Source organism: Dermacentor andersoni, chromosome 11 (assembly GCF_023375885.2).
Source record: "Dermacentor andersoni chromosome 11, qqDerAnde1_hic_scaffold, whole genome shotgun sequence".
Classification (NCBI taxonomy): Eukaryota; Metazoa; Arthropoda; class Arachnida; order Ixodida; family Ixodidae; genus Dermacentor; species Dermacentor andersoni.
Genome location: NC_092824.1, coordinates 126,270,245 through 126,290,115, shown reverse-complemented (window position 1 = coordinate 126,290,115; position 19,871 = coordinate 126,270,245). Strand labels below are relative to the sequence as shown.

General features: G+C 44.8%; 1 protein-coding gene across 5 annotated transcripts in view; it reads right to left on the bottom strand.

Moving 5' to 3' along the window:
• Nucleotides 1–1,921: 1,921 nt before the first annotated feature.
• The window catches only part of LOC126539647 (nuclear pore membrane glycoprotein 210-like), a 240,043-nt gene continuing 222,093 nt past the window's right edge, over nucleotides 1,922–19,871 (bottom strand). For 4 of the 5 annotated variants that reach the window (XM_055075603.2, XM_055075601.2, XM_055075602.2 and 1 more), the window contains 2 exons: nucleotides 3,032–3,103; nucleotides 1,922–2,960 (listed from right to left, as the gene is read on the bottom strand). In XM_055075603.2, coding sequence (XP_054931578.1) covers nucleotides 2,952–2,960; nucleotides 3,032–3,103 — 81 coding nt within the window. In that variant the 3' untranslated portion in view covers nucleotides 1,922–2,951. The remainder of the gene's footprint in view (nucleotides 2,961–3,031; nucleotides 3,104–19,871) is intronic. The other variant, XR_008614325.2, reaches the window with a different exon arrangement.

Sequence of the window (19,871 nt, the reverse complement as noted above, 5' to 3'; positions counted from 1 at the left end):
ACTTTGACACATGCCTTGTGATACACCCTCTTTGAGCTGGTGAGCTGGCAGGATTTCCTCAACCGCTTTTTCATCGCTCGAGCCTAGCTCAGCTTCTGTTGCTGAGGCTAGCTCTTTTGCTACTTCTGTTGGAGCAGCTTTTGCATTTTCAGAAAGAAGCGATGCAATTTGACGAGCTTGGGATTGCGTCAATGCCTGTACTATGCTCCCACCAAGTTTCAGTCCCTTCTCACGCGATAATTGATCCAACCGATTCGAAAAAGAGTAAGGTGACTGCAGCAACAAGAATTTGGTAACTGCAGCCTCGATCATGAGCTCCCCGAACGGCCCACTGATTTTCACTTTTGCCATCGGCAGACACATGCTGTGTTCTTCCACAACCTGCTTAATCCACGCTATTTCTCTGGTGAAGTCATCTACGGTCACGTAAGATGGATGGACAGTGTTTATGGTGGTGGCACTGTCTCGTAGCACCCAGCATGGTTTTCCATTAATATGCAGGTCGTGAAGATATTGGCTTAAATGTTTCATGTTCTTGTCTCTTTCATCCGTGTAGGAAAAAACTACGCTAGGCTTCCCACAGTTCGCAGCAATATGTTTGAGTTTGTAGATCTTATAGCAGTGAATTGGTCTAAAAGCTTCAAATTTCTTTTTCTGCTTTTTTTGTGCAGTTTCGCCATTTGATCTCCTCGCTCTTTTCTGACATCCTTTTCTCTGCGTCTACATGCTTCGGTCGTTTCCGGCGAAAATTGTTTCCATGGTCCATTTCGATTGTCCGAACTTCCGTCCTTGACGCTCAGCGTTCTTTGCGATGCGTACTCTTCGGCTAATTCGCCCACCCATTCTACAGTGTCTACGTTTCCTCTGTCTTCACCCACAGCTTCAGAGATTGTGGTATAGTTTTGTAAAGCTGCTCTAGACACACGCACTCAATAATCATCTCTGCTCTCGTACACCTCCATGCTTTTCAACCACTGGACTGAGGTTGCCTTTAAGCCATATGCAAACTCTGGATATCCCTCGCTATCCTTCTTACCCATGCTTCGAAACCTTTGCCGAAAAGCTTTGCCTAAAAGGCGGTACTTCTTCAAAAGACTAGCCTTAACCTTCACATAATCATACGCTTCCTCTGCACTGAGTCTGGTGATTACTTCAGCAGTTTCACACGGCAAAAAAGACAGCAAGCTCTGTAGCCATATACTTGAAGTGATGTTCATCTTCTCGAAAGTCTATTCAAAATTTCTTAGGAACAACCCTATGTCGTTCCTGACTTCAAATGGCCTTTACAGTCTGTCTATGCGGTATGATTCTGCCGCACTTGATCATTCCAGAGACCCTTCACTCGCTCGAGACAACTCCAAATGTTTACTTTCAAGGTCAAGTTGCATTTTTTAAAGCTTGCTATCTCTCTCACGTTCCTCTCTGTCCTGTTCTCTCTCTCTGTCCCGTTTCTCTCTTTTCCTAAAAAGTTCTAAGCCAATTCAAATGTCCTCCTTACTGGCTTATTCAGAAATCAGCTTTAATATTTCCGATTTCATCATTTCTTTGTATACTTCTAGGCCCTGTTCCTCACTGACAACCAACAATTCATCTCTCAGCAGTGTCCTCAAATTCATGATTACTGCTTTACTGCCTTCGTCATGCTTGCTAAACATAACTAGATAAACACAACCTAGCCAACAATCAACAATCCAGTTCCCTACTGTTGGAAACTGAACAACCACAAAATAAGCCTAGAGAGTCAAAGCAAAAACCAAGCACTCGCCGCCGACACAGCACCACATCGCAAAGTACATCCCACCGCTGCCACCAGTTGTAAGAGTTGGGGTCGGACATGTCAAAAGGGGTAGCTGGTCCATGCCACCATCCGACTCGTCCACGCTAAGGACGTTGTTGAAGGGAAGAATGTGTTCTCATCGAGGACAAGGAGTAATGGATTTATTTGCAACATCTACATGAAGAGTGGAGAATGTTACATCTCATCAGTCTAGCATGACTGAAAATGAAGCCCACCGAGGTGTCAAAAACAGCTGTTTAAAGCCCCTTCTGTCCTCCCTAGATCCCCAGGCCAGAGAAATTGCTGTCCAACCTTCATCCAATCAGGGCATTCAAAGTCGTCGAAGGACCCGCGTTGAGGGCAAGGGTTCACACAATCACTCCTGCACCTTTGTTCACTGTACAGACAGAAAGGAGGGGAGCTTCATAGACAGGAATTGTCACGCTTGACTCAGGCTGGCACGTCTTGGTTCCTGGAATCAACCAGCAGTTAGCTGGGACATATACCAAACGATCGTGGCGGTTACTGGAGTCTGCGAGAAAGCATCGCAGAACACCCTTTTCCAAGAGTTTCTTGCTCCCATTGGTCTGTGATGGCGACAGTGAACCAACAAACCACACTCGATCCACCAAAGGTGTCTTCTCACCTTGCTGGCACCACAGGGCTGTCCGAGGGAGACGCATTGCCAGCTTCACGAAGTGATTTGTTGCGGTGTCACTATTCCTGCTGGTTTGTCATAACAACACATAGTACCACAAAAGGTGCTGAAGTCACTCTTGAAACAAAATTATTTTTTTAAAAATTTAGACGGAGCCAACTACTCATGCTACATTATCTCTTCAACATTTTCGTGTACAGCCAGTTCTGTTAAGCAGTTTTTCACTAACATAAACTGTCTGCTACATTACACTCGCTTGTGCATTTAACAAGTCTATACAGCGGGCATTGTCTTCTTTGTTCTTTTGCTATAATATTTACTATCCTTTGCTACAATATTTATTATCCTGCCACTTGACATAAATATGGGAGTGTCCTTACTGTTGCCGACAGTTCAGCTGACTCTTGCTCTGAAAATAGAGGTGGGTGGTAGCCATGCCAGGTTGGCTTTATTGCCATCTATCAAACCCCGTTAGTAAAGGACCACCACCAGTTAGGGGGTGACATGGCCAGCCAACTACAGCTCCTGTGTAAGAAAAGAAGGGAGTCTCCATAAGACTTATGCAGTCAGGGCTCCAGCCCCTACTAACTCCTCACCTGATGGGCACTCTCCGTTGCTGACAGGCCATCCACCAGCTCCAGCTGTAGTGAGCCACTCACCAGTGGCACCTGCAGAGATGCAGCATTCAGTGAGTTGAAACTGTCGTTGCGGGTGTTTTGACAGACAGTAGGGTGTATTCGTGAGTCAAAGCCTAGACAAGCAGTGGCTATGCAGGGTAGAAAAGAAACCCACTTTACAGGGATAGAATGACAGGCAACAATTTGAAAAAGATGTACTGTAATTTGTTGAGGATTTCTACGGCTGACATTTCCTTCACATCCTTGTTTTGAACATTCATTTACATTCACTTGAGAAGCTTGCTATGCTCTCTACTTTGTCAATATCTACAAGCTTTGGCCAAACTTTCAGTACTGGGAAATTTAAAAGCATTCAGTGCAAATAAGTGTTAAAATTAAGACCCATGTTGCAACAAGTGGTGCCTGCTTTGCACCTCCATAGAGGTGGCTTCCTCATACTAATGGAAGGTTATGGAACATATCATCAATAGGACGGAAAAATAAATGCAGGAATGGCTCTCCATAGCACCATGACATGCTTGCAGTAGCAGAACATGCCAGGAAGTGACATGTAGGCACTATGTTTTCATTAGATGCTTCCAAACTTTATATGACTGCAACAAAGTTTTAAACATGGATTAGTGGTGTATGGCCTCAGACATTCTGCTGCTGCGACAGCACGGGCCAGCATATAGTCTTGAAGGCCATTCCTTTGACATATAGGAATGTCATATCTTGTATTCAGAAACGTAGAACAAACTGTGCACAATCTAAAATGCATGAAAAAAGCCAAGTTCATTCTTTCAATTGAATTCAGAGCATCAAAGGTGCAGACAGATAGTGACAAGCCAGCTAGCTCTAAAACACCTACATGTTGCTGTCAGCTCACATAACATAAAAAAGTGGGTGCCAGAAACCAGAGGAAACAAAATGTCCAGCATTTTTTGGACATCACTGATGTCATTGGCTGTGGTCAGCAAGTTGCTCTGCTATTAACACAGCCCACAGCAGTCACATAACAGCCACGACAAACCAAAGACAATTCATCTGCTTAATTAACAAGCTTGTTTGGCAGTTCTTATAGGGAACAAGAATATGTTTTAATGGCACACCCAGCAAAGTGCATGTACGCGAGTTTTGCATGGATGCCACAAGGTGGCAGTATTACAGGGCTAAGGCTAGAAGTACTGCATCCCTTGTCTTGCCACTGCCGATTGGCCAGTCACCAAGAATTCCGCCCCCCCCCCCCCCCCCCCCGCCCCCATATCATCCATGCCATGACGAGAGGGTGCATAGAGGAGATGAAGCAATCAGTCGCAATCTCCACACATGCTAGTGATCAACAAGGATGCATTTTGTATTTTGTGTTGTTTGACTAAAAAGCTTTTTAGCGGTTCAGAAAAGGAAATGCGTAGAGGTATGTTTTCAGGTGCAACAACCACTGGGAGTTCTGGAAAGAACTTTGTGGAATACTTATGTCACTGGAACCAAGTTCCAGTGACTTTAGCTAAGGTGGCCTGTCGATACTTTGGCCACCTGGGCTGAGAGGTATCATGATATTACGAGAAGCACATGACCAAGTGATACTGTGCTAGCATGAATATGACCAAGGGTTTTCTTGATGTCCCTAGTAGCTCAGTCAAAAGTTTCGGTGATCAGGCCAAGGACCATGCAGTTGGCCAGCACCTTCAGCAAGATTCTACAGGGTGTCCCAGCTCACTTTAGCCAGAGTTTAAAAATATGCAAATGCCACAAAGCTGGACAGAACAAAGATAATGTTGTTTGTTGTCGCTTGGAGATACTCAAACAATTCTTTTCCATCTACCTAATTAGATGATTAGTCTTAATTAATCAGCTTCTCAAATATTATAATTAGATGAAAAGTGTCAATGAGAAAATTGTCGAGCAACATGAAAAGCTCCTGATACAGCTTTCTGTTCCTCAATACTTGCTACACAAAGGTGTTTTTGCGAGTGTGAAAGAAGCCCACGAATACACACAAAGTGCCTCAAGCAGCCAGTCGCGCGGCAATTTTGCGTGCATTTGTGGGCTTCTTTCACACTAAGGAAAACACTTATGTAGCACGTATTGAGGAATAGAAAGTTGTATCAGGAGTTTTTCATGTCGCTCTACAATTTTCTTAACATTTTTCATGTAACTTTAATATTTGAGAAGTTGATTAATTAATCTAATCTAATTACCCGGAATGAAAAATATAGTTTGAGTATCTCCAAGCGACAGCAAACAAAATGACCTTTGTTCTGTCCAGTTACGTGGCATTGCATTCTTGTCCACTTGCACATTTCTAAACTCCGGCTAAAGTTAGCTGGGACGCTCTGTATATTGAGTGCTTACATTGACAGGTTGGCTTCAAGAGAAGCGCATCTTGATAGCGAAGGTATGTTGACACAGATCTTACACAAGATTACCAGCCTTTGGAGGGGTACTGAGATTATATTTTTGTACCATTAATTGTTTTTTACATTAAATGAAGGCCCTAGGTTTTTAAACTCTAGAGAAAATAGTGACAAGCATCAAAATGCCACAAACAATTTATTATTGTAACGGAGATACGAAAGGCAGGGATAAAGAAGGGAAGACAAAGAGAAGGAAGAGCTTTGGAGGCCAGATTGCGTTACCACCGTCGTCCATCTCCCGTGAATAAAACCATTTCGTCACAACTATTCGTAACAGTTGTGGTGGAAGGTGCTGAGTAATCGACACCTGAAGACGGAGGCTGAACCACAAGTTCTTCGACAGAGCCTTCGCTTTGCCGGACTTCTACCGAAGCCACCAGAGTTGAACATGGCCAACAATGCAGACAAACAATGGCCCATTCTAACCGCTTTGCTAGCCAGTTCCATACAACAACAAAGAGATGCGCTTCCCTTTCTTGGATGACCAGACAAGGACATTGAGGATTGGCTCATAGATTATCAATGGGTGAGCACTGCCAAGAAGTGGAATAGCGCTTCTCAGCTTTCGAACATCGTGTTCCTTCTTAACGGATACTGCAATAGTGTGTTAGTGTGTTTCGACAATCACAAGGAAACGTTAACAACTTAGGGCAGGTTTGTTTCCGAAATCAAAGAATGATACTGTGATTTTGTGACGAAAAAGGGCAGAACAGACACTACTGCAACGCACGCAAGTGCCAGGTGAAACCTGCACGACTGACATTGAGGCCGTAATAAAACTGTAGGATGATGGACTCTAGAATGTCTGAGGAAGACAAAGTCGGGCACATCCTAAAAGGTGTCACCTAGGAAGTTTACTGCTTCTTCATCGCAAAAGACACCCTGGCTTCCATTGCCAACATCATTCGGGACTGTCGCACTTTCAAATAACTTAAGACAAGGCGCATCACGCCGAAGTTTGGCAGGCTAGCCAATGTGGCAACAGTTGCAAGCATAGATAGCAACCAGTTGCTCAATCTTGCATCAATGATCCAACAAATAGTTTGCCTGCACATGCGAGTGACACACCCAGGCACGCATAGCTCCCGCTTGCCACTAGTCTGAGCCAAACATTGCATTCTTGTCCTCGTATCCTGTGGCGAAGGGCATTGAGGCTTATGAACTCTCACCTCAACCACAGGCACGTCTCTACGACAGGGTTCCTACTTATGACGCTTGGCCATTACAAGAACAGCCGTATTTTTACCTGCAAGACTCTGACATGATGTCAGGCCGCGACAAGAACAGCACCGACCATACTACGTTATGACCGGTACAATAGATTCCAGCGAGCAGTAGAGACATGTTAACCACCTGACAACAAACTTTCACGTTGCCCACAGTGGCCTAGCATTCGTTTTGAGGAACATGCCGTGAACCGCGACCCTCCCATGTGCTACACCTGCGGTTCCACAGGCCATATAGCTCGGTATTGTGCCGTCAATCATCACCAATGTTCTTGCCATATGGAAGCCATACTTCATATGACTTGTGGGCGACTGATTTGCTTCCAAGGGAGTGTTTCTCGCACAAGACCAGACGTCGCGTTCTGCCAGCATCCCAGCGGAGTTTGACAGCACCTCGTTGCTCTTCGTCCCCTTGGCGCCGCTGATCCTCACTGCCGCTGGGAAACTAGCATCTGTGGCTAATGGATGTGAGGTCGCCGGATGGTCTTTGCAAGAAATACCTCTGCCTGTTGTGATGCTCAAAAGCAAAGTGACTGTGTTGAATGACAGAATAGCGACCATGGTGATAGTTGATACTGGGGTAACTGTGTCGGTGATGAGCCTCACTTTCAAGAACTGTCTAGGCCATAAGGTTCTGTTTTCGTGGAACGACGCTATTACCTTTCGTGGAGTAGGCAGCAAGCGGCTTTATCCACTTGGTGTTTGTGCAGTGAGTGTTTTGTTGGCTGGGAAATTGTTTGTGTCGGAATTTCTTGTTCTTTCTTGTTGTTCGCATGACGTAATTCTTGGTATCACTTTCTTGAACAATGCAACGCTTCTGTGGACTGTGGTAGTGGTGAAATACCGTTGAACAAGTTCTTTATACCAGCACTTTCTGAACAAAGCCCGCATGGCGAAGACAGGGACGCACTCAGTGTTCTTGATAAAGTGATTGCACCATTATGGTAGCTAACGCTTGTTCGTGTATCTTTAGCTACCACTGACACTTGTGTTGACCTTGAAGATAGGCCTCTCAGCATAAACTGTGCTAAAAAATGTACTTGTGCCCTGCTCTGTCGTACGCATGACGAAAGTAGTTGCCACATTATGGGCGCTGAACTGTTTCACCACGCCAGTTGTCCTTCCTCGTGGTATGAAAATTGCTCTCTTTGATGAAGCCTCATGCAGTTCAATAGCGGCACTAATTGCGGACCTCATTACAGCTTGCTCTCCTTGCGGTAATTGCCATTCTGAAGAGCTAATGCTTGTTATGATTAGCAAGGCTCTCTCTACATTGGAACGGCAAGCACTGGTACAGGTCCTTTGCAGGCATGTTGCTGCATTTGACTTCACACATGGAGATGCAGCACTTCATTTACCATAGTCCCATGCTCGCCACAGAATAAATATCGGCTCAACAAACCCCATCTGCCAGAAGCCCTAGGTGTCACAAAGGTGTAATTCAAGGGTCGTCTAACCCATGGGCAGCACCAGCATTCCTGGTTCGAAAAAAAAAAAAAAGGAAACAAGAAAAAGAAAAAAAAAAGGCTCATGGAGATTCTGCTTGGATTACAGAAGTCTAAACACAGTGACGAAAAAGGATGTCGATCTGCTACCACAAATAGATGACATCACTGATTGCTTACACGCTGCTTCTTATTTCTCAACACTTGATTTACGATCAGGCTATTGGCAAGTACCTATGGATAATACCTGATGAAATACCTGACGAAATACCTGATGCCAAGGAAAAGACTGCTTTAGTGAGTCCAGATGGCCTATTCGAATTTAACGTTGTGCCTTTTGGCCTTTGCAATGCTCCTGTCACCTTTGAAAGATGGACGCAGTACTACATGGCCTAAAGTGGAAGATATGCATGTGTTACCTTGATGATGTTGTAACCTTTCGCCATACGTTTGAAGAGCATAACGACCGCATCAGCCTTGTTTTCGACTGCACTGCAAAAGCTGGACTGGTTCTGAACTAAAAAAATATGACAGTTCGGTGAACGTCAAACACTGGTCCTGGGATACTTAGTCGACAAAGATGGCATCAGACCCAATCCTCGTAAGATTGAAGCGGTCAGCTCCTTCAACCCAGCACAGTCAGCATGAGAACTTCATTAATTCGCCTATGTTCGTATTTTCATCGTTTTGTTCGCTAGTTTGCTGACATCGTTTACCCATTGACAAGTATTCTGTGGCAAAAATGCGGTCTACAATTGGACACCAGAGTGTGACGCATCATTTCCTCAAGTGAAGTTTATACTAATGTCAGCACCCAAGGTGTCTACCAAGTTGGCATATCCAAATGCCTTGAGTTTTCCAGGTATTCCCTGAGTGGCTTTGCAAGATTCCCTGAGTGATGCAGAACTATGTTTTATGTCAAGATGGGCTGAAACCATATCGCCCGATGCTGTCACTCTCCAGTAAGCAGATGAAAAAAAAAAACTACTCAATCCAATTTGAATACCAAGGAGTAGTGTTTATGTTATTCAAAAAGAGAATAGAAGGGAGGGGTCAGTAATCATCATCAGCCTGGTTATGCCCACTGCAGGGCAAAGGCCTCTCCCATACTTCTCCAACTGCCCCGGTCATGTACTAATTGTGGCCATGTTGACGCTCCAAACTTCCTAATCTCATCTGCCCACCTAACTTTCTGTCGCCCCCTGCTACGCTTCCCTTCCCTCGGAATCCACTCCGTAACCCTTAATGACTATCGGTTATCTTCCCTCCTCATTACATGTCCTGCCCATGCCCATTTCTTTTTCTTGATTTCAACTAAGATGTCATTAACGCGCGTTTGTTCCCTCACCCAATCTGCTCTTTTCTTATCCCTTAATGTTACACCTATCATTCTTCTTTCCATAGCTCGTTGCGTCGTCCTCAATTTAAGTAGAACCCTTTTCGTAAGCCTCCAGGTTTCTGCCCCGTACGTGAGTACTGGTAAGACACAGCTGTTATAAACTTTTCTCTTCAGGGATAATGGCAACCTGCTGTTCACGATCTCAGAATGCCTGCCAAACGCACCCCAGCCCATTCTTATTCTTCTGATTATTTCACTCTCATGATCCGGATCAGCAGTCACTACCTGTCCTAAGTAGATGTATTCCCTTACCACTTCCAGTGCCTCGCTACCTATCGTAAACTGCTGTTCCCTTCCGAGACTGTTAAACATTACTTTAGTTTTCTGCAGATTAATTTTTAGTCCCACCCTTCTGCTCTGCCTCTCCAGGTCAGTGAGCATGCATTGCAGTTGGTCCCCTGACTTACTAAGCAAGGCAATATCATCAGCGAAGCGCAAGTTACTAAGGTATTCTCCATTTACTCTTATCCCCAATTCTTCCCAATCCAGGTCTCTGAATACCTCCTGTAAACATGCTGTGAATAGCATTGGAGAGATCGTATCTCCCTGCCTGACGCCTTTCTTTATAGGGATTTTGTTGCTTTCTTTATGGAGGACTACAGTGGCTGTGGAGCCGCTATAGATATCTTTCAGTATTTTTAGGTACGGCTCGTCTACACCCTGATTCCGCAATGCCTCCATGACTGCTGAGGTTTCGGCTAAATCAAACGCTTTCTCATAATCAATGAAAGCTATATATAATGGTTGGTTATATTCCGCACATTTTTCTATCACCTGATTGATAGTGTGAATATGATCTATTGTTGAGTAGCCTTTATGGAATCCTGCCTGGTCCTTTGGTTGACAGAAGTCTAAGGTGTTCCCGATTCTATTTGAAATTACCTTAGTAAATACTTTGTAGGCAACGGACAGTAAGCTGATCGGTCTATAATTTTTCAAGTCTTTGGCGTCCCCTTTCTTATGGATTAGGATTATGTTAGCGTTCTTCCAAGATTCCGGTACGCTCGAGGTCATGAGGCATTGTGTATACAGGGTGGCCAGTTTTTCTAGAACAATCTGCCCACCGTCCTTCAACAAATCTGCTGTTACCTGATCCTCCCCAGCTGCCTTCCCCCTTTGCATAGCTCCCAAGGCTTTCCTTACTTCTTCCGGCGTTACTTGTGGGATTTCGAATTCCTCTAGACTATTCTCTCTTTCATTATCATCGTGGGTTCCACTCGTACTGTATAAATCTCTATAGAACTCCTCAGCCATTTGAACTATCTCATCCATATTAGTAATGATATTGCCGGCTTTGTCTCTTAACGCATACATCAGATTCTTGCCAATTCCTAGTTTCTTCTTCTCTGCTTTTAGGCTTCCTCCGTTCCTGAAAGCTTGTTAAATTTTTTTCATATTATACTTCCTCATGTCAGCTGTCTTACGCTTGTTGATTAACTTCGAAAGTTCTGCCAGTTCTATTCTAGCTGTAGGGTTAGAGGCTTTCATACATTGGTGTTTCTTGGTCAGATCTTTCGTTTCCTTCGATAGCTTACTGGTATCCTGTCTAACAGAGTTACCGCCGACTTCTATTGCACACTCCTTAATGATGCCCACAAGATAGTCGTTCATTGCTTCAACACTAAGGTCCTCTTCCTGAGTTAAAGCCGAATACCTGTTCTGTAGCTTGATCTGGAATTCCTCTATTTTCCCTCTTACCGCTAACTCATTGCACAGCAAATAAAATGTCTTCGAAAAAAATTGCAAATCGAGTCGGACATTCTCAAATACGAATAAAAAAGGAGATGCATACAAAAGCAAATATTTTTGAATATGAGCTATTTCTATCAACTGATAGCAAGCTCAGTGGTATTAGGCCCAAACTTTGTCACAATTGAGATTCTCTACCAACAGCTCGCAAGTCAACCTCAACTGACCTGACATACTCTCAAAAACATTTTGTTTTGTTTTTAAACACAACACTGAGGCCAGCGCACGACGCCTCAGTGTTGTGTTTCACTGCTTTAAAGAGTTGCAACACTTGCATCTCAGCATCTGCCAGCACTTTTTTTTTTTTTGGAGCTCAAGCTTCTTTAAAACGGCGGCAGCACGCTTCCTTTCCCGTTCATTCCTCAATGCATAGGTACTTTCTGTTCTTGTACTCCTTCTGCCACTCATTCGCCCCATGGACCATTTGAAGCATCTTCTTGGTCAGTTGCACAGTCCACGTCCGTATTTTCAAACTCCTTAGGGGCTGCGAAAATGTCCGAAAAATCGGCCAGTTGGAAAAAAATAAATGCATGTGATTTACTGCCCTTAAAGGCTCAAACCTCCACAGGCACATTCGAAAATGCTCTAACTGCCTGTTGGTACACGTATGAGGCATATCGGTGCTTGTACTGTGACAGGAAATACCAGGTGCACGCATGTATAATTAAAGGGGTGGAGACATAAAAGTTTTCGTTCATGCGTTCTTCAATTCAAGCGTTGCGTACTGCTTCAGGAAGCACGATACACACCGCGGGATTCATATATACCCGATAAATAATTTAATAATAGCATTATTATACCGAGCGATTTCGATTTCGGTTTCTGGGCTCTGGGTGATGCTATGACGTCATAAGAGAGGAGACTTGACAGCAGCGGCAGCAAGCCGTGAACCACGTCTAAAAGAAAGCTGCCCTTCTTGCAGTGCTGTCCGCTTCGAGGCCCTACCGACGGAGCAAAGGAAGTGTTGCGTCGACTTCTGGCTGCAAATTTCAGGTGGATCTGCCCTTGCGAGGAGCTGCCCGTGGCTGCAAATTTCACGTTTATCTGGCCTTGCGACGAGGAATTGCCTGCCATTCTTGTCTGCGCATGCGCCACCAGCCAGCTCGACCAAAGAAAAGCGGAGCACATGCAGCGGCCGGTCACTTGGCAGCAGCGGCAGCAAGCCATGAACAACGTCTAAAAAAAAAACTGCTCTTCTTGCAGTGCTGTCCGCTTCGAGGCCCTACCGACGGAGCAAAGGAAGCGTTGCGTCGACTTCTGGCTGCAAATTTCACGTGGATCTGCCCTTGCGAGGACCCTGCCCGTGGCTGCAAATTTCATGTTTATCTGGCCTTGCGACGAGGGATTGCCTGCCATTCTTGTCTGCACATGCACAACCAGCCAGCTCGAACAAAGAAAAGCGGAGCACATGCAGCGGCCGGTCACTTGGCAGCAGCGGCAGCAAGCTGTGAACAACGTCTAGAAAAAACTGCTCTTTTGCAGGTTAGTGGCACTTTGTTTCCATAATCTTTATTTTAATAGTATTTTTGCTGCTGCTGCTGCCATTTGTTTTGCCTTAGTATTGTTGAACTGCATCGTGCGATTACCTTTGTACATTTGGAACAATGTCTGATTCTTGTAAAACATGTAGTCTGCTCATCCCCGAGGATGAGCCACTTGTGAAATGTTCCAAGTGCGAGCACGCCTATCACTTTGGAAAATGTGCTGGTTTAACTGAAATATCCTTCAAATCAAAGAACGAGGCTGCAAAGAAAACGTGGCAATGCCCATCATGCAGAAGTGCTGGAAGTAGCAGCATGTGCAGTAAAGAGAGTAATGGCTCTGAAACAGATATTAAACTTGCCCTCTTGTCAATTAACCAAGAACTAGAACAGCTAATGCCCCTGACAGGAAAAATTGAGAGCATGGAAGAGTCTCTTAACTTCATAACAACGAAGTTCGATGAAATTGAGCAAAAGTTCTGCCATCAAGAGGCCGATATAAAGGACATGAAAAAGAAGATGTCAGAGCTTGAGAAGAAAGATGACCTAAATCAGGTCACCCAAGCTCAACTTGAAAAAGAAATACATGACCTTGAATTTAGAAGCAGGCAGCTGAACTTGGAACTGCATGGGATTGAAGAAGTAGCGAACGAGGATCTTACAGTCATATTAAATAACGTGGCTGATAAACTTCGAGTGCCTCACTTGATGGAATCAGACACTGCAACTGTTCATCGCATTCCCGCTAAACGTGATAAGGTGCCAGGCATCATTGTTCGTTTTACGAAGCAAGCAATAAGAGATAAATGGATCAAGAATAGAAAGAACCTTAAGGACAGCGAGCCAGCCATTTTCGTGCAAGAAAACCTAACACGCCGCAATAGAGAATTGCTCCAGGCAACGAAAGAATGCGCCAAAGATAAACGATGTAAGTTTACTTGGTATATCAATGGAAAAGTTTTCGTTCGTAAAAGTGAGGGTGTGAGCGCCATCCATGTGAAGGGAAAGAGTGACTTGAATCGATTGTAGCACTGTTTCATATTGTCTTTTGTGTTCCTCTTGAAAAATAATCAAAATGCCGCAGATGTGTTATTATCTGCCGAATGACCTGAACCACACTACTTCATGTATCGCGCCGACATTGCTTAACGCTATTCACCTAAATGCACGCTCTGTAAAGAACAAGACAATGTGTTTAGAAGAGTTCTTTGGCGAATTTTCATTTACTTTTTCTTTGATAATGCTCAGTGAAACTTGGAACACCAATAATTCCGACATATTTACGATGACTAACTATAAAACTTATTACTTGAACCGCTCCAGCCACCGTGGGAGAGGCGTTGCTTTACTGGTGTCTAATGGCATTGAGTGCGACAAGTTGGACTCGTACTGCCTAATTACTGATGATTTTGAAATCGTATCAGTCTGTACTTGCAGATTCGTGTTTTCGGTTTGCTATCGTCCTCCCAAGGGAAATATAGTTAGGTTCTTGGAATTTTATGATGATCTTCTTTCATTTATAACAGATGGCAAATACACACTAATAGCTGGAGGGGATTTTAATATTGACTTGTTGAAGGATAGTGTTACTACTAGAGACTTTAACACGGTTTTGTCTTCGAACGGATATGTTAACCTTGTTACAGTACCAACAAGGGTCACACCAGAAAGTGCGTCTCTTCTCGATCTGCTGATTACAAACTCCTCCCAACCAATAGCTGAAACAGGCGTAATATCATGCGCAATCAGCGACCACCTTCCAGTATTCATGAGCATAAATAAGACTGGAGCGGTAATGTATCGACAGAAAAAAGCAAAGTACCAGTGTATAACTAATGATGCCCTGAATTCCTTTCGCAACTCACTGGCACAAGTTCATTGGGATAACATTGGCATTGCTAGTGAGGCAAACGAGGCTTACAATGAGTTTCTAGAAGTATTCAAACAGCTCTACCATTCCTGCTTCCCATTAAAAGTGCGTGGATCAAAATGTAACACTCGCAAACCTTGGGTAACTTTTGAGTTACGCCAAGAAATTAAAATGAAAAACAAGCCTTACAAAATCTTTTTAAATTCACGTTCAACAGATGACCTGCGGATGTTTAGGAAATACAAGAATAGGTTGACAAAAAAACTACGCCAGGCACATGCGGAATACTACTCTAATTACTTGAAGTTAAAAATGGTCGACACGATTTGCTGTGGTCAAGATTAAATTTTCTACCGAGACGTGAACAACGACAAGCTGCCCCAAGTACGCTAAAGCTAGATAATAAAGATATATCTGGAGAAGAACTAGCACATGCCTTTAACAACTTTTTTACAACCCTAGCTCATAGCAACCCGCCACGTGATTCCAACAAATATATTAATTCTTACAATAATGAAACGATATTTCTGAACCCGGTTACAACAGAAGAAGTTATATCAGTAATACAAAACCTTAATAACAGCTGTAGCTATGACATTGACGGAATTCAAGTAAGGCCTGTGAAGCATGTTGTAGGAGTCATTGCACCTGTTATTGCAGATATATTTAACTTATGCTTAGCAACCAGCACACTTCCTAATAAAATGCAAATAGCCAAAGTAACGGTTCTGTATAAGAAAGGAGACCGCAATGATTTAGGAAATTATAGACCAGTATCTATACTCCCAATCTTCTCAAAAGCTTTTGAGAAAGTTCTATATACTAGGTTGTCTAATTTTATTAATAAGCATGATCTTCTTTCACCGAATCAATTTGGGTTTTGTAAAAATAAATCTGCCGAATTAGCGCTACTTAAACAAAAGGAATATATACTAACACAGTTTGAAAAGAAATCCTTCGTTATTGGTGTCTTCGCGGACTTCTCGAAGGCATTTGACTTAGTGAACCAAACTATACTGCTAAATAACTTAGAGTGTTATGGCTTTCGGGGACAGGCTCAAACGCTTCTTAAATCATATTTATCACATAGAAAACAGGCTGTCTGCATAGACAATATGAAATTCAAATTCAAATTCTTTATTTCTGCCTTGTACAAATACAGACAGCGGAGGCGCAGAAAAAGCTGTCAGAAACAGCTTGACAAAGCCGCAGCCCCCTTTCGCTTGGCAGAGGCTTCACAGCAAGGCTTTTAAAACAAAGGTAATTGCAGTCTAATAACACTTATACATAATGAACAAATGCAAAACGAAACATAACAAAATTATACAATATTTAGACAATATTCACCACGAAGAACAGAACCTACATGGTAACATACATAGTACGCAAAGCACTGTTTGACGCACTGAAAGATCAAAATTATTATGTACATAAGCATTTAAGAGGGAAGGAAGAGTGAATTGTAGGCGTTCTCTACCGGAATTTATTCGAGGGGTTGGCACTACCCAATTTTCCGTATGTCTTGTCTTGTAGGTCGCTTCTCGGGTACGAAAATCAGCGAGGTAACGTATGTGGTTTACGTTTTTCCGTGTTTCCAGTTTAAACCGAACACTTAAGCGGTATTTGTACAAGTTGTGGATCTTCAGCACACTACTTTGCAGAAAGAGATCCGCGCTCGGTGAGCCCCAGGGGACATTGTGAACATGACGAAGGAACTTCTTCTGCAAAATGTAGATGCGCTGAAGACAGCTAACTGTGGCTGTGCTCCATACTAAATGGCAATAGTTTAAATAGGAGTAAAAAAGTGAATTGTAGAGGAGTAATTTTACTTGCCTTGGAAGAACGTATCTGAGCCGGCCTACGATCCCAGTTATTTGAGCCAGTTTTGTTGTGATATGGTCCACGTGATTTTCCCAAGACATACAGGAGGAGAAAACTACTCAGAGACATTTAAATTGCTCAACCACATCTATACGTCGTGAATTCAGCTTAATCTCGAGGGGCGAGGGGGAACTGGCTTATTTTTAAGGCGGAATATGACAGCTTGTGTCTTCTTTTCATTTATACGCATGCACTTCGATTCAGACCATTTTTGTAATTCGTTCATAGTGTCATTGCATTCTCGAACAAGAAGATCTAAATCATTTCCAGCAAGAAAGATGCTAGTGTCATCAGCGTAGATGACAAATTTAGCAGTGGAGTTAATGTTGGAGATATCATTAAGGTACATATTAAATAGTAATGGTCCCAATATACTGCCCTGTGGAACGACAGAAGTAACAGATTTTAGTTCAGATGATTTTCTGCAAGCAAGGTTAGCGGATCTGCAAGCAAGCGCCGGTTTCAGGCGGTGAGGTAATCAAAATGGCAGCAGTGGTGGCTTTGATTAATACCGTTTTGGACCGGTCATGGTAAAACGTCCGGAAAATCGGACAGTGAAGAGTTCTTGCGTGCGAAATTTTAGATGTTCTGATACGTCAACTCTATGGGGTACGTGGTGGTGCCGCGAAGCCGTCCAAATTATCGGGAATCCGGAAAGTCGGTCGTTGAATGTACACTGGCAACATTTGCAGCCAACGACAGGACGTCAAAAATGATTCATTACGATTCCTGTCTGTTACTTGAGCCAGCATTACCGCGACTTTCAAACCTTTCAATAAAATTACAGCTAATTTTCCCTGATAGAGGAACAAATTCCCTGTTTTCTCTGAGTTTTTCCAGACTACTCAAGATCCCTGAAAATTCCCGGTTTACTCGGTTGGTAGACACCCTGGGACCCCTCTTGCGTCACTTTGATCCATCTCGCTCGACTGACGTTCACATTGACATTTGTGGAATCGGAATAAGAGCGGAGCCTGTAGAACGTCACAGTGGCACAGAACATGTGCCACTGTGACGTATAAGTCAGCTGTTGTCTAAGCAAACCTGAGCGCAATTATACAGTTACGAAACAGAAATGCCTGGCAGCTGTTTTCGCCATACAAAAGTATTGCTGTTGTCTTTATGGTAGACCATACAAGATAATCAGTGACCATCATTCTTTATGTTGGCTGGTCGGTTTGCGCGATCCCTCTAGTCGCCTCGCCTGTTGGGTGCTGCGCCTCCAGGAATACGACTTTATGGTGTGTCAAGTACGTTCTTTATTTTGAGAAATCCTCAGCACACGCACACACATGCAGTCTGCGTTCCGTTCGCCACACCGCATGCTGCCGAGCCAATAGATAGGTTTATAAAAGAATGCAAATTGTTATAGATATTATAATAAGTCGGTTCGTTTTTATTGAAGAGACATGTACTCGTGTTTACTAAGATGTTCTCTATCAATCGACCTCTCGTGGTGTCGCATTGTGAGTCTCCCCAGACCGTGTAGTGAGCATTAAAATGTCCCACGAGAATGTAAGGCTCGGGAAGCTGGATAGTAAGGTTATAAAAGTCTGTTTTTTCGAGATAATGGTTTGGGGGTATATAAATGGAACATACAGTTATTAATCAACTAAAAAGAATGGCTCAAACTGACACTGCTTCAAGGGGCGTCTGAAGGGTGACGTGTCGGCAAGCTACAGACTTGTCGGCTACTATTGCTACACCACCAGAGGCATTAGCCTCGTCGCGGTACTTTCGAAGAGAGAGAGAGAAGAAACTTTATTAATGAATGGCCGGCAGTTTCGTTGTGGTGGCCTCAGGTGGCGGCTCCAAGTCCTTGGGCTCGGGTGGCATCTTTGGCTTGCCGGACGGCCCAGAGCTGGTCTGCCAACTCTGAACTTTTGAGAGCCGCCTCCCAGCGGTGGCGACGCCGATGGAGAAGGTCCCCGGCGGGCCCCGCAGCTGGGGCGGCGTCGGGGAGAAGCGAGCTCGAGGCTTCCCGCACTGTGGTAACGGCCGCGATTACAGACGCGTCGCGAACGGATGTGGTCCCATTACTGTGGTTGCCGGCACATTCCCAGAGCATATGTCGCAGCGTTGCTCGCTGTCCGCAAGCTTTACAGGCATCTGTTGGATATAAACCTGGGTAGATGTGATGTAGGACCGCGGGGCTAGGGTAGCTGTCTGTCTGGAGCAAGCATAAAGTTACGGCCTCATTCCTGTTTAACTTGTCGTGTGGTGGCGGGAATGTGCGTCCTTGGAGTCTGTAGTGTTGGGTGAGATCTCTGAACGTGGTCAGGCGATCGCCCCACGCCCATTGTGATTCTTGTTGCCGCATTTCTGTTGTAGTGTCCCGATCAGGCAGATCCGATGCCCCGCTCTCGGGGGCGGCGGCCACATAATCTGCGGCGGCTCGGCGTGTGAGACCTCGAGCCGTGGCGTGGACCGCCTCGTTGCCCGCGAGCAGGACATCGGTGTGTGCCGGGGTCCAGAGGAGGAAGACTGTAGAATTTTGGGGTTGCGAGGGCGATGACGAGTCGCCGTCGTCATAAATTTGGAGTATGCGGACCGCTTCCCGCGAGACGCGACCGCGCGCGAAGCCGCGGATTGCCGCCTGCGAGTCGCTGATCACGATCGCAGCGCTAGGCACCGTGGCCAGTGCTAGGGCTATTGCGGCTTCTTCGGCCGCCTCCGTGTGTCCCGTGGTCACTGTAGCGCTCGCGAGGCACTTACCCGTGCGGTCTACAACCGCGATCACGTGTGCGCTTTTCTCTCCTTCATATCGTGCAGCGTCTACGTACACCGCCTCGTTGCTGTTGCCAAACTTCTTCTGAAGGTCTCTTGCTTGTTTGTTGAGTCTCGCGGCGTGGTGCGTCGGGTGCATGTTTTTGGGAAGCGGCGGGATGATCAGGCGGTCGCGGACCGAGGCCTGAACCGCCATCTCTTTCTCCATGCTGAGTGTGGTACGCGATGCCGAGTGCCTCGAGGATGCATCGACCTGTCTTTGAATTAGATAATCGTTCGTACTGCGCAATGTCGTGCGCCTCGATTAACTCGTCAAGTGAGTTGTGAAGCCCGAGCTCCAGAAACTTGTCGGTGCTCGCGTTGAGTGGAACGCCGACCACCCTCTTAAAAGCCAGGCATTCGACCAAGTATCAGGCATTCGACCTTGTTTTTTTCGCACCCTATCCACTTAAGGTAGGGGGCAACATACGTTATGCGGCTTATCGCGTACGCCTGCACGAGACGGATCACGCAGTCTTCACGCATACCATTGCGTCTATTCGTGATGCGACGCAAGAGTCGGATCGTGTCATCTACCGAACGACGAAGTCTTCGCACAGTCTCTCCGTTATGGCCATTTGCCTG